This window comes from Vespula pensylvanica, chromosome 3 (genome assembly GCF_014466175.1).
Source record: "Vespula pensylvanica isolate Volc-1 chromosome 3, ASM1446617v1, whole genome shotgun sequence".
NCBI classification, from domain to species: Eukaryota; Metazoa; Arthropoda; class Insecta; order Hymenoptera; family Vespidae; genus Vespula; species Vespula pensylvanica.
The window spans coordinates 9,422,294-9,445,397 of record NC_057687.1 but is presented as its reverse complement, the minus strand read 5'-3'; the positions used below and the strand labels follow the sequence as shown (position 1 = coordinate 9,445,397).

The 23,104-nt window shown below is 32.7% G+C and overlaps 3 protein-coding genes across 8 annotated transcripts; 1 reads left to right on the top strand and 2 right to left on the bottom strand.

Moving 5' to 3' along the window:
- Positions 1–3,203: 3,203 nt before the first annotated feature.
- LOC122628243 (DDB1- and CUL4-associated factor 12) lies at positions 3,204–7,515 on the bottom strand. The gene is made up of 7 exons (XM_043810332.1): positions 7,304–7,515; positions 6,142–7,226; positions 5,596–6,051; positions 5,261–5,491; positions 4,874–5,158; positions 4,603–4,768; positions 3,204–4,522 (listed from the first exon to the last, which is right to left on the bottom strand). The coding sequence occupies exons 2-7, from the start codon at positions 6,225–6,227 to the stop codon at positions 4,367–4,369; spliced, it is 1,380 nt and encodes a 459-aa protein (XP_043666267.1). The 5' UTR covers positions 6,228–7,226; positions 7,304–7,515; the 3' UTR covers positions 3,204–4,366.
- A 916-nt stretch (positions 7,516–8,431) lies between these two features.
- On the bottom strand, positions 8,432–21,293 carry LOC122628242. 6 transcript variants are annotated; one of them, XM_043810327.1, is made up of 15 exons: positions 20,955–21,293; positions 20,256–20,817; positions 19,823–19,988; positions 19,657–19,731; positions 19,505–19,577; positions 19,066–19,421; positions 18,741–18,974; positions 18,043–18,555; positions 16,890–17,125; positions 11,342–16,766; positions 10,800–11,235; positions 10,614–10,711; positions 10,415–10,543; positions 10,204–10,337; positions 8,432–10,085 (listed from the first exon to the last, which is right to left on the bottom strand). In XM_043810327.1, the coding sequence occupies exons 3-15, from the start codon at positions 19,940–19,942 to the stop codon at positions 10,067–10,069; spliced, it is 7,848 nt and encodes a 2,615-aa protein (XP_043666262.1). In that variant the 5' UTR covers positions 19,943–19,988; positions 20,256–20,817; positions 20,955–21,293; the 3' UTR covers positions 8,432–10,066. The 6 variants fall into 6 exon arrangements, with proteins under 6 accessions (XP_043666262.1, XP_043666265.1, XP_043666264.1 ...); XM_043810330.1 differs by having other exon boundaries at positions 20,783–20,817; XM_043810329.1 differs by having other exon boundaries at positions 21,008–21,293.
- Positions 21,294–21,624: 331 nt separating this feature from the next.
- Positions 21,625–23,071, top strand: LOC122627664 (40S ribosomal protein S13). Its single transcript, XM_043808974.1, has 3 exons — positions 21,625–21,813; positions 22,260–22,387; positions 22,713–23,071. The coding sequence occupies exons 1-3, from the start codon at positions 21,791–21,793 to the stop codon at positions 23,015–23,017; spliced, it is 456 nt and encodes a 151-aa protein (XP_043664909.1). The 5' UTR covers positions 21,625–21,790; the 3' UTR covers positions 23,018–23,071.
- Positions 23,072–23,104: the final 33 nt, after the last annotated feature.

Below are 23,104 nucleotides of genomic sequence, written 5' to 3'. Positions count from 1 at the left end.
TAGAAGCATTGTTTGTTCGTTGCGTTTCGCTGAATTTAAAAAGCAAGTATATTTGAATCGACTGCATGGAATGTAGCCGTTAAAATTAGTGTTCGCAAAGTTTTTTTCTTTTTTAAGAGTCGCACAGGCTGTATTAATAAAAGACAGTAAAGTCCCGCGAATTAAATTCAGCAACCGTTCGTTAATAAATAACTACCGCGAATTAAAACGAGTGCATCACTTGAAGAGGATCTCAACCAACTTCGATGTCGACCTACCTCTTTTTCAACCACCTACAAATCATCCAACCTCAATTTTGACCTAAATCGCGGACGAGTGTTTTACAGTCATCGCAGAACTTCTTAAGTAGTAAGTAAATTTTTCTCTCATTCATATCGAAGATGAATCGATACGAGTAATTGTTTAAATTGGTTTATAAGTAGAAGAACTTTGATTATCATCGATTTAGTTTTCATTTGCATTCCGACGAGTAAACATCGAAGATCACTCTTTCCGTACGGCCAAATTGTAATAATTTATAATTTTTCTAATTTTCTAATTATTTTTCTAATACATACACACACACACATACATATATATATATAACATTACACGGTTTGTAACACGCGTTAAACACAAAATATTAAAATTTAATATTTCAATAGAATTAAATTTTGAAATCGCGATTGTTGCGTTCGTTTAATATCAACACAAACGAACTTTCCGCGAACTTTGATAATTATCGGTATAATTTTCTTTTGCATTCCAACGAATAAACATCGAAATTCACTCTTTCGATATAGATAAGTTTACATAATTTATAATTTCATTTATTTTCATCTCTATTTATTGACGCGTATAATCTTATAATAATTTATAAGAACTTTAAACAATTATTTTGGATTAATTAATCTAATTTTTTTCGGGTGGAACTATTGGGTGTAGGTTTTTGGGCGGGCTGCTTTCTCCCAGTATTGTGCAGAACTCTTGTATAGAATCCTTGGGAGGGGCCCTTGGATGTGAGCCCTTGGGAGGGGCCTTGGGCGGGTCTCCTTTCTTCAGTAGGGAAAAATCGAGCTCGATTTCGGTACTCTGGTTTTGCACGGGTGGAGCGATCTTCGAGATGTCCACCCCTCGTTCTGAGTTCTATCGTTCTCACGCGCGTGCGCATTTCAGCTTTCTTTTCTTCTCTTCTTTATCATTTTCCTACTTCTCTTCTTCTCTTTCCCCACTGATTTTTTTCTCTAATAATTTTTTTCCCTCTTTCTCCACTTCTTTTTTCTCTCTATTAACTTTCTTCGCTATCCTAATAAATTTCTTCTCTCACTATTCTTTTCTTTTTTCTCATCTTTTTTTCTTTTCTTTCTCTTCTTCTTCTCTAGCTGAATCATCTAAAGATGGATTTATCTGCGATTGAGTGCTCAGGCGGCGAGGATTCGATATATCCGCGCTAGTTCGATATCGTGAGATTAAATTTTTACACGAGAGCTTATAGAATCTTTTCGCATTATATGCAGAAAGAGTATGTCTCCTTTCTTCCGGATAGGATAGAAAGAACATCTGCGCGCGCATTGATGGACACAAGTGTGGGTGTTCACGGATACCATTAAATAGACTATCGTGAACTTCTTTTTATTGTTCGAAATTCGGAAAGCACGAACGGTCGTACTTAATAGTGGTGATTGAAGTTTCCGATGTTGCAACGGTTCTATTATTCGTAAGCAGGGATTGACTGACCCTCTTCCAGATAGCGTTGGGAATTTAAATTCTTTATTAAAATGACATATCACCCCGATATCACGAATTTTAGATCAGAGTTACCGTCATCCCGTGGGTCTTCAGATGCAGCAATTTCCACATAGTGAGATCTGGATTGCTATTACTTACTATCTATTGAAATTCGATCTGATCCAAGTACTACCAGGCGCTACGTATTTTAATATATTTTCAAAATCTCTTTAATCTAATTCTAATTAAACATTGAAGTACTAACACTTGACATTGCTAATAATATCAACAAATAAATAGATTAGTTATAGCAGAATTTTGTTAATAATTTCTTAGATAAACGTACTGGAAAATTCTAATTTCTTTATTATTCTTATTTATATTTTTCAGATTAAATACTATATTTTCTATTCTAGTTATGTACGCCATCGTATTCTCTATCGCACGTTTCAAAATTCAAGATATGAATTAATGATCTTCTTTCTACTGTTATTATATTTTGTATGTTATGTATTCTATCGCAAATAATATTCAGCTAATGATTGTTTAAATACATTTTAGCTATTTGTATAAGTAATTGATAAGAAACAAAAAAATATAAAAAGTTTGTACAATTAACAAGTACTTTTCTATTAGTCCATCTTTAGAAAAGTATTATCTGGCACATGATTTTTTTCTTGCTTTTTAATAGATGTACTATTCCTATTATATATAATATGACTATTTCTATTATATACAAAAATTTCTATCATACATTAATTCAATTTTTAGTGGAAGATAATAGAATATATAACTTACAGAAGCTTATACACCAATGAAATAGGCGCATAGTGGGGACGATATTTCCTTATCATATTTGTAATTCGTATTTTGTTCATACCTGTCGTCAGTCATATCCACTACGATCGAAAGGTGGAAAACAGTTTTGTACTGCGTAAGTACTTCACGTTTAAAATCATATTCACAAAAACGCGTTTCGTATTTGCTGTATCACAATATCATATATACATTACGATTTTTTATTCTCATAAATGCATGAAAAGAAAAATTTTTGATCGTACGAAATAATAATTAAACAATTTAAAGAAACATAATTCTTACGACTAAAATAGATTTAACAAAACGTCAGCGAATATAATTGCTCGTTACCGTAAATTTACATAAACAAATGGATAAAATCAACTCGTTTTTTCTTAAACAAAAAGGTATTAAAGGTAAAAATATATAAATTACGTAAAAAGAAATAATAATAATAATAATAATAATAATAATAATAATAATAATAATAATAATAATAATAATAATAATAATAAAGCGTTTGTTTTTTAATATATATTTCGTCAATAATGCTAACGTGAAAACAGAATTGAAACTTAATTTATAGCATGTGTATACCATTATGTTGACATTTATGCAATATAAATTATTTTCATTATGTGGTAAAAAATCAATTTGCTTAATTGATGATAAACTTACTAAGATTACATAAGATATACTCAGCATATGGAAAAGATTTTATTACTCTGGTGTGTATCAATTAAATCATATTACATATAAATATGGAGTAATAGTTCTCAAGCTTATTTTATAAGACAAGTATAAGAGAGAAAGAGAGAGAATCTAAAGATTTATATTATGGAAATAATAATTATTGGTCTGTAATTAGCATTAGAGATGCAATAAGTACAATTACACTGACATATCTGTTTTTGTAACAAAACTTCATTGTATGTATTACTTTAAGGCCAACATTGAGGTTTTAGCCGAATTAATTGTACCTAAAATTTTATACATATATTCATTGTCATATTATTCGTTGACAAATACTATAGATATAAGTTTCCATTTGTATATCAATGAACATATATAATATCAATATATGACAAAAATTAATAAATATTTAACTTATAATCGTGATTTTAATTTTATCTTTATATACAATACAAAACACATGCTTTTTTAATCTAAACTTGTATTACTCATAGAATCAAAATCTATCCCCCCCCCCCTTAAGGTATTACTTTGAGCTAGTATAATGAGAAGTTTGAAGTTGACTATATCATGATCGATGCGTAGGAACATTCGGCATTTATTATTGTGCAAAAGGGTGTGCGAATGTTTGGATGTTTCTTCGTATCGTGTTTCGAATGATCAACTTCATGTTACTCATCAATAGTCATACAATAGGAGCAAATATGACCAATCCAGGCCTAAATTACTTGTTATCTAGCTGCACGTTGAAAAATCGGTAGATTATAATTTTACTTTAGTTTAATAAAGAGCTAGTGCAGTATAATAAGTGCTTACAGTATAATATCTCAGCCAATTGCAGTACAAACAACATTAATAAAGGTCTATAAGGACATTGCGTTCAGATATATTCCTAACTATATTAATAAAATCTTGTTTACTTGATAAAATGTATGAGTAGATAAGCGAGTATGAAGATATTTATCCAATTACGCATAATATATATGACAGAAGAAAGCTTCAAGAATCAGTCATCTCCTTTTCATTTCCCTCACTTATCTTCCCATTTCATTTCAATATCCTGATATTATAATGCACCCACCGTGTATAAATATGAAATTTGTCATATTTATTTTATATTGGTAAAGTCGAATGATGATCTAGTTTATTTCATTAAATCCACATATTTTCATTGCCACAATCCTGCATAATTTCCATACAAGTTTGCGGGAAGTGGTCCACCGGCAGTAAATAATCGTGTACCTGATGCATCATAACAATGGGTATAAATAGCTGGTGTATATTTAACATTTTGGAAACCATCTATATATTCTTCATCTGGAAACTAATGCCCCCAAATAAAAGATATTATTATAAGGTGTGTTTTGTCATTAAGTAATTAAGTAAAACTATTCACAAACTCACCACATATCCTTTTGAGGCCTTCAATACGACAGTCCTATTAGAATTGATAGATGATTCAAGATACTTTTGAGCTCTGACATCATAGAACATAAGCATTCCAAGTCCTGTTCCAATTGTTAAAACCGACCCTTGAAAACTAGCCGATCGAATACCACAGCCACTATATCTGTTCAAAAAAAAAAAAAAAAAAAAAAAAAAAGAAAGAAAACCCAATTTGGTTAATGTGCAATATACATCCTAAAATATTTATCATTAAGTTATCATACTTTACCTTGAGGGTATCTTTTTAATTGGCTGTAAAGTTCTCGCATCTAATAATAAGGTATAAGAACGACAACCAACCGCATAAACACCGTCATCCTGTACAGCTAAGCAAACATTTTCTTGACAAGCTGGTAGTTTTCGCGATATTTTTTGTTTAAAAGTATCAGCAGACCAGATATGTATGAAACTGTTTAAAGATAGTGCAGCTATCTCATTATATGCTTTATTAAAAGCAAGTGCTCGAACCTTCTGAGCTGATCTACATTCTTTCACGCATAAAGGTTGAATTAATCTACCAAACAGATAAAAGAAATTAATGAATAGTATCACCAGAAGTCAAAAACGTTTTTCATACCAATAAACTATTTTCTTTTATATAATATTTTCAATCAACCTGTGTCTAATCATAACTGCTTTATCAGGTGCTTCAGCAAGATCACTATCAATCCGCCATAAAGCCATTTTTGTATCTCTAGAGCCAGACACTAAAAATTCATCATCTAGCCAACACATGTCAAAAACCCAATCTCTGTGACCAGATTCTCCAACGCAAACAGGATCCAAAGTTGGCAATCTATATATTGCTATTTCATTGCTGTTTCTGGCTCCAGTAGACAGAAGAGTCCTATAAGAATGTTATGCTAACAGAACAGACGCAACGACCTGGTACAGACAAGTAATAGCAACATATACTAATATTGAAAGTATTAATTAAGTTTAGATGATTACCTAGAAGGATTAATTTGAACAGAATGTATACCACATTGCTGATCAACAGGAAAACCTCCACCTGGATTTAACTGCCTTCCATAAAGAGAAGGTATACTATCTAATTTCTGTGTTGCTACATCATAAACCATTAATTTATTACATTTTGTACCAAACACAACTTGTCTATCGCTCAACCATTGCGAACAAAATACTTTATTCATGTTATTTAAGCTAACTGAGTATTCTTTGAATAGGTCATGTGTCAGTATATGTCTCGAGCCATATTCCTGATTAATTTTTCGTACTTCCTTAGTATTGGTTTCTCGTGCACGTACATAGTCCACAAAATTAAAAGATGTTCTTAAAAACTGTCTTCCTTCTGTGATAGTTTCACTTTCATCGTCGCTTGATTCGTAACATACAAAATCTTCAGGTTTATCTGGTTTTCTGTTTCTTTCTAATCGTAAAGCTAACCTATATAACATAATAAATATAACAAATTTTATAATTTCTATATAACAAACAAATGAACAAACGATAAGTGTAAAAAATAAATTTATTTACCGCCTAGCTCGACGTTCTTCCAATCTAGTTCCACTGGCACATGGGGGATGCCTTCCATAAACAGTCATTCTTTGTGTTTCAGCCATTATTTATAAATTAGTTAATAATACCTATACGATCTATAAAGAGAATTACTATTCTCAAACTCGGTTATTCTTTCTAGAATATTTAAAAACACGAAAATTATGTTTCTTTATTCTAAGAACACAATGATTGATTATATCAACACTTTATGTATTTAAATATTATTAACTATAAGAGCAGTCTCGTGGAACTTATATTTGTCACATCTAGCGACGATATATTTGACCTCTACAATTATTTATTTCTCTTATAGTAGTTACAAATATATGTTTGCTGATTTGTTGTTACAGGATTTATTCCTTTGCTTTCCCTTTACTTATTTATGATACAGTTGCATGTCTCATGAACAAAGAATATTCCCCAAATAAATTGGCTTTTTTTTATCAAATTGTTCCTTTTTTCAGAGCATTATAAAAGTTTAAAAACTTTAATATCTTAAATGCTCGTGTAAACATATGACATGCTATGTCAAAATGTTCGTATTTTCACTGTTCGCAAACTGTAACTTTCTTCAAAGAAACTTCTGAAGTAGATGATTTTTGTAAATCTTTCTCGAACTGCATCGATCTGTCGGATTATATCTTATCATACCAAACGTTTCGAAAACTGTTCACCGAGGATTAAAAAGGTGTGTCTATTCCCTTTTTATTTGAAGAAAATATAGATAATAGGAAAAATAACTGCTAAATCAATCGAGCTCGAGTATAGTCGCTCGTCACCTAATCGACTTTCAGCTTCCTCGGACACGCGTTTCTTTTCATAATAATTTAGTTTTTCTGCATTTAATAGAGGACGCCCTTACCGATCTTGCAATCTCTGCAAAAGACAAATGAAGAAGTGCACGAGAAGCCGACAAAATACATGATAAGCGAGACTTTTCGAGAACCAACCAACTAATATACCGCCATGTTGAACGCAATAGGTCGGACAAGTTCTGTTCGAAGCAACCGTGTAACAAAATATTTTTGTATTTTTTCTCTCTGTCAGCCATAATTCGTTAACTAGAAATAAACAATGGAAATAACAATCGATTCATTTGATATAGTTTGGTATTAAGTGTGATAAAATAATTACTAACTATTAATTAGATTGATTTTATCGCATGTCAACATCGCCTGTTTCCCCCTCTACGTTAGATTATTACAGCTGACGACGAAGAAACGCCGTCTAGCTATACGAAATTTCTTCTGAACTTTACTTAAGATTTATATACTGTCGATAAAATAAATCTTATTATGAAAAAAAAAAGAACTAAATTAGTAAGGATATTTAAAAAAGAATTTTCCTTTTTTACAAAATATTTGTAATCATAAATAACATATCTTATATTTCTATCATTCCCTTTTTACTTGATTTTCAAATAATGGATCTTGTTATAGATTATTATATCTTTTTCGATATTAAAAACCAAGATAATTATTTCAACAATGACAATATTTGTTCATAATCCGATTATTTATGAAATTTCGTTATCATTTTTATCACGCTCTATATTATCAACAGAAACAAAATTTTTATAGTAATTAAAAATCAATTACTAAATTGTTTTGATGAAAGTTAATATCATGTTAGGTTATATTATTATCGAAAAAGAAAAGAGAGAATACAGCCAATTAGCTCAATAGTACTTGCGTTGTATTACAATGACATCGATACACATTACATCGCAAGTAATATCGATTGCCCAGGTCTCACCGCGTGGAGGTTGCTGTTTACGGAGACCCTTAGTTCTTGTGATAAAATGATTAAAATTATAATTAATTAATAATGCGAACATTTTAAACGTATGAAAATAACTAGAAGACTCGGTGTCGATACATAAATCAAATGATTATTCAAAATGGATGACTTATTTATGCGAGAATTCGATTGGTTAAATGCTGGTTACGTATTTTATATTCTAAAATAAACATATTGTACAAGATACTTACAAAATTTGACATTGTTTTATACATAATTTTTATGTAATTTTTCGTTAAATTTCTGCTAAATATTGAGAAGATAAATAATGAATAAATAAAAGAATATGTTAATAATGACGATTGTTTTGCAAAACCGTTTAAATGAAGTACCATGGTGGCTACAATCCGATTGGCTGATTGTTTACCCGCAATAATAGAATAGTTACGAATACTTCGTAACGACGTACAATTGAACATAATTTTTTAAAGAATAAATAATGTTAGGACGATTTATCGATATTAAATGTTTTTTTTGTCATTTATTTTCGCTCATTTATATATACATTATTATATTTAGTACAAAAATGTTCATGCACATACTGTCCATATGAAACAGTTTCTACATGTATCAGTGAATAGAGATAAAGATCCATTTGTAATGGTGTAAAGTGTGGATTTATGAATTTTTATTTTCTAATAAAACACATTCCACATACTTAACGCATAATGTAAATCGCAAGAGGAATCAGACATTTTAATGCGATCTTAGAACGTACAAAATCTACAGATCTCTCACTTTGATAAAATTAAAAATAAATTTTGAAATGTGTAATATAACTTTGAAATATGTAGATTAATCAAATAATGTATTTTTGTTGTTGTATGTGATGGGTAAAATATGTGTTTAGATACTTAGGAAATGAACTATACAATTCTGTGATTAGTTTTCCTCTATAACTTATTTTAATAAACATAACCTCACCCACAAATAGACTTTGATAATCTATTATTGCAAGAAGCAGAGACTTTCTTTATATAAATAACATCATCTTTCCATGAACAAACACATATCTTATTTGAGATAGATGTTATTTAAAAGCTTTATTATAATGCACGTTCCTTTAATCTTTGTGTCGAATGCACACTTTGAATAACAGAATGTGACTATGCAAAGTTTGCATTGCATTTGTTTAAAAGATTTGCATAAGATAGTGTAGGAAAATATGTCAATATTGTAATACGAATGTGACATACAACAGAGTATATATCCTACTTTGAAGTAAAACAAATGAATATAATTTTTATCTCAAATGAAATATATTTAATATGTGAAAGTAAAAACATTGATTTTCTATTAGATTCGTATATTAAACGTTTTGAAGTTCTATACACGATCTTATTTACATCTGAATTTGTTAACCAACGAACATGTATATATCGGTATAAGCCATTTATTCATATTGTTCACAATGAAGTTGTAGTGTAAATGAAATCTTTCATTTCCTAGTTTGTTGGAAATAAAATCGTATGAAAAACTTCCAGGACACAGGCCATTTCTTATTCATAGTAATATAATTAGCTTAAAAATCTAATAATTTTACATCAGGCTATACAGAAATTACCGGCCAATTTACTTCCTCTCCCATAAATAGCGACATGAATATCTTGAGCATTTTATTCTCATCATGTGTTGAGAGCATGAACGCATATTTAAATATGATCTTATTTTACACTCCCTAGTCTTAAATGTAGATCATAATAATGGTCTACATTCATAACACATATGTGTGTAGAAATGCTAGTATCATCTATGTCGATAAAAAGAAGATACTAAGAGAACGATCATAGATTTCCCAAATGTGCAACTTGAATATAGACCATGATGTCTACACATTAAACTTCATAATATTCTATTATATTGAACTCCGTCGTTCATACGTGTGTGTAAAGAATTACGTAGATAAATAAAAATATTACGCTTAAAATTAGTGAATTAAGTATGTACACATAATACACATTATTCGGTGGTTGTGATGGAGTGTGGTACCCAAAAACACTGACTCACTTACAACCCGGACGATAAAATGTGCTTAATCGCGATTTACGGAGAGGCCTACGACTTAAGAAATTGTTCATGCACTAACATTTCCAACATATGATCAACTCCACAGCGTTTTCCTGAAGAACGTTAAATAAGGACAATACATTAATATATACTTTTACTGACCGAGATCTCGAGTTTCAATACACACTATTGTTGTAGTCAATATATTATTAATAACAATGTGTGACTTACGCCGGTTTCGAGGCCTTTGATGTTGAAGTCAAAGATACTTTTTGTTTTTTACTGTTTCGAAGTTTTTTCACATATGCCTCTATTAAATGAGCTATCTTCTTAGGATTTATTTCTCCCGTTTTGTTATGGCATATCTACAGACGAAAGAAATAAAAATTTCATTGTTTTTTATATCAAGAGAGATTTCATAGTTACGCTCTTTTACATTTACCTTCGGTACAGCTTTCCGCATAATATCCTTATACTCTTCCTTTGTAACGTGCTTTTTGGTATAATGTGGTTTTAACACTAACTTTACTTCTTCTACGACTCTTTCTTGACGATTTAATTTCTTCAAGAACTAAAACGTATGCTTAATGCGTGATCATGAAATTAATACAAATTTCGTAATAATAAATTAAATTACAAACCTTATCTTTTACTTGCATTTCTACTGCAGAACTAGGAAGATCATCCAAAATTTGAAGTTGATTTTCGTCCATGCGCACTCCAACTTTTGGATTAGTGGCTAAAATAATATAATTTTACATGCAATATTTTACTTCTCACGTATTAAATAAATATTTCTTATAAAATGTGTTTGAACGATTACGTACATTTCTTCTTCTTTTCAGTAGGTTTTTTACTCCTACTTTTACTGACTGCCTTTGGAGGTGGTCCTGCCGCAAACAATGCATCAAAAGCATCTTTCTTCTCTGTACTTTTATTTGGCTTAGATGCATTATTCTTATTATTTGTGACGACTGGTTGAATAGAAGGACTATTATAATTCCCTGGACTAGGTGGATCGAACATGCCATCGCTTAAACTCGATCCTGGCGAATAAGGCGAAGACATATCGACAGCATCGTTGGTCGCTTCCATTATTACGTCGCTGCCATTTTGTCCCATGGTAGAACTGTTTTTATTTTGATTAGATTTGGAAGCACGCGTTAATGTAGATTTTGTACTATTAGTAAAGATGTTAGGAAGCTGCGGTCTATCGCTTGTACGTTGTTGTTTAATTTGACTACTTGGTGAAATGCGATTCGACTGCAAGGACAAAATTCATAACATGAATAAATATTAGTAAAATTTATGTATTATGATATTTATGTATTATGTATAATATGAAAGAGATTATACGTGGTATACAAACCTGTATCAAATTACGTTGACTCGTATTAGGTGTGTTAGTACTAAATCCAGTGCTTCTCTGTACTGCAGCAGCAACAGTCGCCAAAACAGGATTGATAGTAGCAAATGGATTACTAGTAGATTGTGCATTTTGTTGATTCTGTTGTACTTTCGGTGGACTACTACACGATTGTACCGTATCCGTTTGATTCTCCGCCACCGGCGATGAATCTCTTTTCGGCGACGCTCTTTTAATCGTTACCATCGAGATTATTTTTGGCTTTTCAAGTTGTTTCTCTTGTGCAGGCTGATCTTGTTGCTGCATAGGTTCGTCAGGCATCAAGGTGATGTCCGTAGCATCGTGACTTCTCGGCGAATTTCTTTGACTTTTGTCTCTCTCGTCGTTCGACGTTGCTTCTTGGCTTACATCGGGGGTCGGTGATCGAGATTTTGTGGGATCGAATGGATCGTATGCGTCGGGAGAAGTTGGCGGTGAGGTAGGTGGATCCGGTGGAGTGTTGGGGCCAATTTTCAATCGCAATTCTAATTCCTCCTGAGCTCTCATTTCAAGTTCCTCCTCGACTCTCTCATCCATTTCCTCTTCCTCTTCTTCCAATAAAGGATTCATCATGGAAGGTCTAAGATTGCTCGTTTGTTTATTTATTGAAAATTTAATTTGTGGTTCCGGCGGTGTCTTTGGACCTTGCGAAACGAATTGCTCGCGAGGAGGAGATGCCTGCGGTGGGCATTGTTCCGGAGTAGCTACCTCTTGTGCCTGTTTGTCGTCGTCGTCGCTTAAAACTATAACGTCGCGAGGAGAAGGAGTCTGTTCTCGGAAAGGTGATTGGTCCAGGTCGATTACAGCTACGGGTTTCTTGGTAGCTGCGATCTCCGCTGCCTTTGATTTCTTCTTCTTTTCTTTCTTCCCTTTGGGTGACTTCGATCGTTTAACTTTCGTCTTGTCCTTCTTTGATCTCTTAGGTGCTGCTGCCTCCGCTTGCATCGGTTCTCTACGTCTACGTTTTAAGGGTTGTATAAGCGGAATAGTTTCAGGTAGTTCCGGTGCGCTCGTCTGATTGGCTTCGTTCTCTTTGTTGAAGCACACGCTGACTAAAATGTTGTCACCACTCGCGAAGACTTCTTTAGACGGCGGTGGAGTTCTATTTCTCTTAGTTTTCCTTCGTTTCTCGGGTTCCTTCGATTTCTTATTCTCTTTCCTTCGTTCCTTCTTCTTCTTCTTAATAGCTTCCTTATTAGTTAGAATAACAGTTAAATTTTTAGGAGGTACCGATACGCTATCCAGGACAGAAGGCGGTGACCATTCGCGCGATGGCAAAGGTTCGGGTTGAGTATGAGATGGCGTCTTCGATCTTGATCTGGACCACGACGGTGTCCATTCGGCGCTCCAAGATTCGCGTTCTTCGCGTTCCCGCGAAAAATGTTGATTATGTTCTATCGGTTTCTCATTGATCTGATCCCAATTTCTACTGCGGTCTCGTTCGCGCGAACAGGATCTACCTTTCGACCGTGATCTACTGGCGGGCTTTCTTTTGTTGTGTCTCTTCTCTCGTGATTTCGACGTTGCCTTGGGAGATCTAGAACGCGATCTCTTACGATTTCTCGATCGACTCCTCGACTTGTATTTCTTCAATTTTGTTTTTCTTCTGGTACGAGATCTCGAGAGCGATCTTCTTCGCGATCTTCGCCTTGGCGATAGAGATCGACGTTTCCGCGAAGTTGATCTCGATCTTGATCTTCTCCTAGAAATCGATCGTTTTCTTGACAAGGATCGTCTTCTAGAGAGAGATCTTCTCCTTGGAGATCTACGTCGAGATCGGGATAACGATCTTCTCGACACAGATCTACCACCTGTCTTCGAATAAGATCTTCGTTCTCTCGACCACGATCTATGGAGTCTAAGTCTAGATCTACTTCTCGATCTTAATCTCGAGTAAGAACGACTTCTTCGATCCCTGGAACGTGACATTCGACTCGATAAACTGCGACTTCTAGTTCTACTTCGCGATTTTTCTCTTATATCTCTGCCATACTCGTCCTTCTTAGGTCTAGCAGGCTTCTCAGCTACGATTTTCCTAACGTCGTATCTTGGCAATTCTTTCCTTTTTTCTTTCTTCTTCGTAACTTCCTTAGCTTTCTTTTTCGTTTTCTCCTTATCCTTTTCCTTTTCCTTCTCCTTCTCCTTCTCTTTATCCTTATCCTTATCCTTTTCCTTTTCTTTCGATTTTGATCTCTTGTCCTTGTCGCGATACTGTCTCTCCTTCGTACTTTTCGAAATTTTCTTCCATGCCACATGATTGTCAGAAGATATATTTTCTTTATTCTTCTCTACGTCTTTACCCTTCTCTTTCTTCTCCTTCTTTTTCTTCTTCTTATTTTCCTCGTCCTTATCCTTCGGCTTCTCGTTCTCTTTCATGGCTAATTTACTGTCGTCCAATATCTCCCCTTCCTCCATATCCTTCTCCTTTCTAATATTCGAAACGGTCAGTTCGTCTTCGAAGTTCATTGCTTCATCCGTTTCCGATATCGCTTCGGTTCCTAAACCAGCATAATCTACCGGTGTCCTACATCCATCCAAATCATCGTTCGTTTTATCCTTGGTTGGTGTAATCGGTTCCAAACCACTTTCAAATGGTGTTAAAGATTCGTGGCATCGATCGTTTACAGGTAACTCGTCTTTGCAAGGCGTGTATGCACCATCGGAATCCCACGTATGCTGATCCAAATTCTCTACTAATAACTGCTGAGTATTCTCCTTTTCGATGGGAAATCGTTCGTCATCGTCATCGGTACGAAAAGAAAGGCTACTCTTTCTACATTGCCTATTAGAACTATTTAAATCTTCGTTATCGCTGAATTCTCTGCTTCTATCTTCCTTTTCACTTTCTACGTCGCAATCGCTATCTCCGGCAGTACTTCTCAAATTTTCTTCCGTCAACGAGGCAATTTTACTGGATTTCAATTTACTTGAATTGTCCTTTAAATTGTCACTTTGATATTCCCATTGGATTTTTCTAAAACAAGCTGTTTCAGTTCTTCCATCGTCGTCATCTTTTTGATTTGGGCTAGTTTTTCTTACGTTCAAATCATCAAGTTTATCCTCGATATATTCCGCAGTTAACTCGTTACCGTCTGCTTTTTTTGGCGACGATTCCAGAGTATCAGCGATGGAGATAATTGTATCTGAACTTTTCTCCGTTATATCAATAACTGCCTGCAAAGTAACATTACTTTTTTGTTCGTTGTCAATGTCGTTATTTTTACAATGTTTGCTAGAATCATTTTCTGAAATTTTGTTTTCTTGAATAGAAAACTTTTCTTTATCCGTTTGATCGGTACGTTTTTCTACATCATCCTGATCGCTGTTAGATCGATTTTTGCCAGCATCTACTTTTTCTTTGTTATTTATTTGCGTTAACTTTTGCAGAGTTTCCTCATCTCCTCGATCCTTCAATTTCGATTTGTCATTATCTTTTAAATCAGCTTTTGCTGACTCTTTAACACCATTTTTGTCTTTACCAGAATCTGACTCAATGGATTTGGATTCTTTTTCGACGTCTTTTTTTTGGTCAGTTTTCGTTTTTAATTTATCGGATGATTGCTTTTCGTTATGTAATTTTTTTTCTTCAACTTCGTCCGGGATATCATCGAGATCGTCGTATAAACTATTTAATTTATTATTAAGTTTAAATTTACTACCGATCTTAAATGTTATTTTACTTCTAGATTCATGCGATAATTTCTTAGGTATTATTTTAGTGAATGGTTTTCTCTCTCTCTGTAGCGACTTTACATAAGAATCCGACGGTTCAGGAATTTCGGCTAAGTCGCAAGCTTGAACATCTCCGACTATGACGTCGTCATCATCCGGTATATTCGGTGGAAGCGGTGGTGGTTCCAGTGGTCCAATTTGTTGTGATAATTCCTGTTCCGTATGTCTAGCAACATCCATCGTTTGTGACGAGTAAATGGATAAATTAGGACAATCTACTTGCGAATCGTCGTCGTCGTCGTCGTCGTAAGCCGTCAAGCGAATATCAGATCTTACGTTTTGAGTCGTGGCTTGTTGTATATTTTGACAAGTAGGAACTGCTTGTGAAAAAGTTGATGGTGCTTGTGGAGGATCTGAAGGTATCGGTATATCGTAACTATTTATTATAGATGGATCTTTTTCACTATTTTTGTTGCGAGTACTATCGTTACTATCACTATCAGCTGTGAATGGATCGTACTTATCACCACTTTGTAATTCCTTATTTGCATCATCTTTATGAGAGTCATCAATAACTAATTCTTGATCACTATCATTGTCTTTATCACTTTTAGAATTTTCATCAAAATCTAGCAATTCGGAAGGTGGTTCAGGGGGTGGTAACAAAACCATTCCACTGTTATTGTGACAAGGATCTTGAACATCATATCCGGATTTGTTCGTAGTATCAATGTCACAATAAATATCACAGTCATCGTTATCTTGTCTTACTAAAGATGTAGAGGCAGTTTCAATAACGTGCGAGTTAAAATTGTCTCGTTCTCCTTGAAAATTTCTTGACATATCATCAGAAAGATTTGGAGGTAGATTTTGCGTATGTTGTGGCCGTACCCCTGGCCCTAGAGGAGGAGGAGGACCTACCGGCGGTCCAGGCATACGTAACGGTGGCCTCGATCTTGGAAATCTTTCAGGAGGGAAACCTGGTCTTTCGAAACCGTCTGTAAAGGTAAACGGTGTCCTTTCCGGAGCAGGAAATCGAAACCTTTCATTTCGGAAATGTTGAGGATTACGATTTCTAAATGGTGGATTATTTCCAAACATAGGTGGACCTCCACAATGATCAAAGTTCTGATTGTAATATCCTGGTGATCGGAAATCTCGATGGCCAAAATTGTCCCTCGCATCTGATCCACCATAACCATGTCGACCTCCACCCGAGAGAGATTCTCTACCGCCGTAACTTTGTCCACCGTGACGATTGTTATCGCGATACCCGCCACGAAAATTTCCTCTATTACCTCCTCCACAGGGATTATTATACAAGGGAGCTTGCATAATGTTATTTGGATTAACATTAGACAAATCTAAAGGTGTATCAGAATTTTTTATGACTTGCTTATGACGATCAATGTGCTCTTTTTCTTTTTTGGGACTTTCATTGTTATTAATGCTGTGCTTATTTTTATGTTCACTATCACTTATTTGTAAAGATCCATCTGCCTTAAGAATAACATTGTTTTTCTTTCGTGAGTGCCATAGTTCTTGGCTATTGATAATACTGCCTAAAACATCCACTGTATCTTGTACCTCCAAATTGTTAAGAGGATTGGCAATGCCCTTTACAGCCACATGTCTTCTAATCGACGCGACTACGGAGCGTCTTTGAATGCTAACTACAGGGCCATCGCCAATTGAACCAAGCTGTTCGTCATCAGATCTAATTAGAAATAATAATAAATATATAAGTAATTAAAATCTTTACTTTCTTTATACGGGTTTTTTTTTTTCTCGAGTGACGTTTGTATTTAATAAGAATAAAATTGTGAATAATTGCACTCACCCAGGTGGACTATATTCTAATCCAAGATTCTCTCCAAACAAACTAACTTGAGGAATAAAAGCATTATATCTATCATTGACAATCGATTGATTGGAAACAGGTTGTTGAGGTTTTATGACAGTCAATGGACTATTTTTGATTGGTTTAATTCCTAAAGTTTTACTTAATCTTCTTTTAACTGTATTATTACTAGCTAACACAGAAGATACGGTACGTGCACGTTTTTGTTTCCACTTCTGTAACAAACAAATCATTCGTTTATTCATATAGATATCCTGTGTTTCCGAAAGAAATGCAAAATAATGAAACGCGCATCTTTTTCTAAATAATCTTCATAGTATTTTCTTACAATCAATTTTACAGATTATTATAAATACAATACTTTTAAAGATTAATATTAAAAGAATAATTTTACTACATTTGCAAACAATACTTCTGACATATTAACATAGGTAATTATGAAATGTGATACTACATAAATTATTAAATATATATAAAAAATTCTGTTTCTTTGTTATTTTTAGTATAATATTAAAAAGAGAACAAAATGAATAATTGTTTTAATAATATTTATTAAAAAAAAAAAAAGGATATTATACGTACTTATTTTCGAATATAATTATTCCAGAACTTCACACACAGAGTAATATTTTTTAGACAAAATTATTAACTTTTAAATTTCAAGTGCCATTTTTGGTAAATCCTTTTAAATATTGTATCAAATATGAGTATGAATAGTGAAGTCTGTTTCTTTTATATTATCTAAGTTCTTTTATGAGATATGATAGAACCAGTACTATTAAAATCTCTAATTTTGTATACATAATTTTGATTTTTTGTGTACAATTAATGAGTAGTAGAAAAAGTGTGCATAAATCTGTTTGCTTTTAACTACAGTTAATATTATTATATTAATTTTCAAGCAAAATTAGAAAAAAAACCAAGTGCATCTAGTGAGAAAATTTGTTTATTTGTATAAATTAAGGACATTGAGGCATACATATAAAAAGGCCTGGATAAATGGATATGAGAGATGTTACGATGGCAATTGAATATGATACATTTTAATAGAAAGTATATGGAGCACAGGAATAATTACGAAAAACATAAATGTCATGTTAGTATTCTGCTCGATGAGAAATTAACAGTATACCTTGCGCGTTCTCTTTGTTCTTTTCTTAGACTTCCTTCGTGATGAGGCTGGTGCAACTTTAACATATGTAACAATCTCCTCTTCCTCTCCATCATCATTATATTCTGTAATACGTACTTCTCGAACAAGAGTACCATTATTATTTGACGATCTCGTCCGTTTTTTTGACTTTCTTTTAGCTGTTTTGCCTTTAGATTTAGATTTAGAATTAGACTTTGAAGTTATTGGGGAGCGACTTATGCTATTATCACCAACTGATTCCAAACCAGATGAAGTGGATGGTTGATTTGGATCAAATATTTGTTCATGATTGTGTACTCTATTTATCTGTAATTCACGAGCACGATTGCGAATATTTGCGCGTACACGTTCAGTCTGTCGAGTTCTAGGAATTATTCTAGGTAAAGAATGAACATGTTCATTTGAAACTCCGGTACGAGTTCGACCATATGAAACACCAAGTCGTCGTGCTTCTTCCATGAGATCTGAGATTTCATCCAAATCAATTTCAACCTAGAAACACAGACGAATTGATTATAATAATATTAGTAGTAATAATAATATCAATCACATTCTCTATGGAGCATAGTAGAATATTATTTAATAATTCTTTACAAAAGTTTAATTTAAAATATATTGATTTAAACACTTTTGTTATACAATCACAAAAACATAAAACTACAAAATATTTCTCTTACCGCTTCAGCATCGTTTTGACTATTTTGAGAACATTCTGGACAAAACCATTCTTCCATGGGAACCTCAGTCATAGGAGGAGTAAGGCATTCCAAATGATAACCAGAATCACAGGCATCACACAACAACATTCGATCTTCTCTGTCACATTGATGACATACTTCACAAAAAGTTGGATCTTCTTGTACATGTTCCTCGGTGCGAGGTGTTATTTCAACAGGTATATGCCTCAGAATCTAAATAAGATCGAAAGTATACATTATGTTTCTATAATCATATATATATATCATGTTATCATAATATTTTATGCTTTAAAAAAATAATTACCTTCCCTCCAAGTTGTTTTCTCACATGAATCACTGTAAATGTTTGGCGATCTACTGGGCAAGTATTAATGTTTTTACTCCATTCTATCAAACAATCAAGACAGAAACAATGTTCACAAGATGATGGTGTAGCTAATTCTTGCTTTCTAAATGGCAGTAAACATATAGGACATTTTTCTATTTGTTCATCGCTATTATCTGAATCAACTTCAGGTACTGCTGTTGATGTTGTATCAGCTTTCTCTTTTTTGGTTTTTGATTTACTATGCGATTTATGACTTGTATTACAATTTCCAGTTTTATTATCCACTTCATCAGTACTTGTGAAATCAGATTGCCATCCAGAACTATCACTTTCTAATAAAAAAGAAAAAAAAAAAACAATATTATATAATTCAAAAATAATATTTTGTTGCATTACAAACAAACGTCTTACGTACCACAGTTAATTGATCTACTTGCATCTGAAACAATACTTTCATCGTCTGTTGTATCATCCTCGCTAATTACTCTCTGAAAAAAATTACTCGTATGAAAAAAATCTATAGAAAATTATTGTAAATCTATAATTATTAGAATCTTCTAAACTTACATAATTTCTTCTTCGAATCATTGGTTTTGCAACATCACTTTCTTCATCACTACTTTCTCCTTCGCTAACAACCCTCTGTAAAAAGAAATATTTTTTAATATCTTTAAACATATATATCATTAAAATATTGTTTATTGTGATATAAAGTAAGATTTTGTATACGTACATGTACTTGTTTTTTTCTATGAGAGCGTACAATGATAGATTCATCGCTACTTTCGTCATCTCTAATGACAAGCCTTCTGCGCTTGATCACTTGGTATTTATGATCACTGTCACTTGACATTTTAATTATATAATAAATTCATACCCACTGCATCTCTTTTATTAAACTGAAAAAGATAATCCTTGATATACATACATATATATATATATATAAACTTAATACAATTTTAATAAACTTATTATACTCTTTACATTTTGCATAATGTGTTAAAGCTTCATTCAAAATGAAAATTAATAATTTAATAATTAAAATTTATGTAATCATATATATATATGTATATATATATACATATATATACATATATATGATATCGAAAGAGGCCAAACAAAATATTTCTTAACGTACATAATAAATTGTTTTTGTATATTCGTACCTCTTAAATTTAAATGTAAAACACTGGTCAATATCAGTTTATCCACTTTATGATAAATTTATATACATTACTATATTAAGTAATGATAGATTCATTTCTAGTAATGTATTAATGATTTGAACAATTGATAAGCACTGAAGTAAAACTGTTTTAGCAAAAAGTCATTACCACAAACTGCTTTCATAACTAATATGTTTGTAAAACCACTTGCTTGAACACAATATGTGCAAGAAATAATTCTAATCTAATTATTTGTAATTCGTACTTATTGTAATAACTTTCTCTCTTTCTCTCTCTCTCTCTCTCTCTCTCTCTCTTTCTCTCAATCTCTCTCTCTCTCTCTCTCTCTCTCTCTCTCTATTATTTCATTGACAATGGGTTAAGTTCCATACACCATTAAGATATACGCTGTTTTGATATATATTCGTAAAAATGTATTCCGTATTATATCAGAATATTGAAGCTTGGACTAAATAATTTTTTTATTAGCAATCACATAGATTCGAGTGAAAATTATAAATTCTTGCCTTAATTCTTCATCGTCTTTCAGTTTGCATAAGAGCTACAAACACAAATCATACCAACACAACACCATTAATACAAGCATAACTTTCAATCTGCTTTCTAGCTTTTCACGTTTATTTATTGCGAAAATACGTTATATTGGTCGATAATTTAAAAGCTTTCCTAATACCATACTTTGTCAAAGTTAAGAAATGTTGACAGACGAGGGTACACTTCCTATCACAAACCTGCGGACATTTTGGCTCGCGACGCCGTTACGACGGACGAGTAATTCGTCTCCGAGAACGATTACAATAGAATATTTATTATTCTTTTGAAATTTTCCTTTTGATTGTATAGATTTTATATTACGGTAGACGCTGCTTTTCTCACACTTTTCTTCAAAGAAACAAGCCGATATCTAAATAGTTAGAAACATGTTCAACGTAGTATTAGTAACGGAAATGGAAAACAGTTTTTCCTTTGACTATTACACTTATTTCAAACGAAGCTTTTCTGCTTTTATAATTTATCTTGTACCATGAAGTTACATCGTGTAATTTGGAAAGTTATATATTGTTCCTATAATAAAATTAAACAAATTAAAATATTATTTTTTTTTATATTATAATAATAGCTATATCAATTTTAAAAGTGTAAACTTACACAATATTAGCGCGTTTATCATCCGGTATATCGTAAGATAGTCAATTAATTCTCGATTTATCCGCGACGGAGTAACAGTGTGCTGATCTCCTAGAGATTTTTATGAAATCACTAGCACTATACAAGAACTTAAGAGAGAGGGCGCTTTAAATGACGCAATAAGAGAGCCCTCTAGGCGGAAACTATAAATACAGACAACGCACGCTAGCCCTTCTTTTCTCTTCCGGTTTATCATCCGGCGCACGTGTAAATTATAGAAAGAGTATAATAAAGTTTATTGTTACTGTTACTAGAAAAAGTAGCGTTACTGGGTGGAATTCACTGAAGCCTACACTACAGTCTTTCGATCTGGAAAATCTGCCATCATGGGTCGTATGCACGCACCTGGGTAATGTTGTAATCTACATTGTTGTGTACAATAAGAAAATATTTTCGGAATTATTTTTATGATATTTATTTTCAATTAAATCACAAACGTCAATAAAAGTATTATAGTGCAATCGTATCATTTTTTAAACTGTTAGCGAACTATATTTCCGTCGACCATTTGTTCAAAGTTGTTTCGATTATTTTCATTTTTTTTTGTATTTTCGATTCTATAATATTATCATTTTTATTGCATTTATGTGTATTTCTTTGCGAATATGATTATTTTGCGTTAAAATAACACTTAGTTGCTCGCGTACATTAACATAACCTAACTTTTTAAAAATATCACGTTGCTGTGTAGAATTATTTTTCTGTTTATATCTCGTTAAGTAAATGTCATGATGTTTACAACTATAAAAAATTTCTCTATCTATCAAAATAAATAATATAATTATCGCTTTTCAGAAAGGGTATATCCCAGTCAGCTCTTCCTTATCGTCGGAGTGTACCAACTTGGTTAAAGCTAACTCCTGAAGATTGCAAGGAACTTATTTACAAACTAGCAAAGAAAGGATGTACCCCATCCCAAATTGGTAAATTTTATTAGATTTTTAATTAAATTTTAAATTATTTTAATTGGTCAGACATTACATAAAAATTTTGATAACACAGTTCTTAAGTACGGGAACAACATAGACAAGAGTAGAAGAAAGCAAACCAGAATTAAATAATACGAGGATCAACAGACTTAGTAGATCTTCTTTTTAAGTTTGCAAAATAAAAATGTTACAATGGCTTTTGAAGTGGTTTGACCATCAGTCATTCCATCATAGGTTGCCATTGACATTTACATCACAAAATATAAAATTAACAATATAAAAGTATCGATTTAGGAATCTTATATTTTATATTTTCTAGGTGTTATACTTCGAGATTCTCATGGAGTTGCTCAGGTAAGGTTCCGTACAGGGAACAAGATATTACGTATTGTTAAAAGTATGGGCCTTGCTCCTGATCTTCCAGAAGATTTATACCACCTCATTAAGAGGGCTGTTGGAATCCGGAAACATTTGGAAAGAAATCGTAAGGACAAAGACAGCAAGTTTCGATTAATTCTCGTTGAATCGAGAATACATCGTCTTGCTAGATATTACAAGACAAAGGGATCACTTCCGCCTAACTGGAAGTACGAAAGTTCTACGGCCAGTGCTTTGGTGGCCTAACACCTTTTACTGTACAGATATGTATAATATATTAATAAACAACTTTCGTGTCAATTTATGTATATTTTTTTTTTTATATTGTTTTAA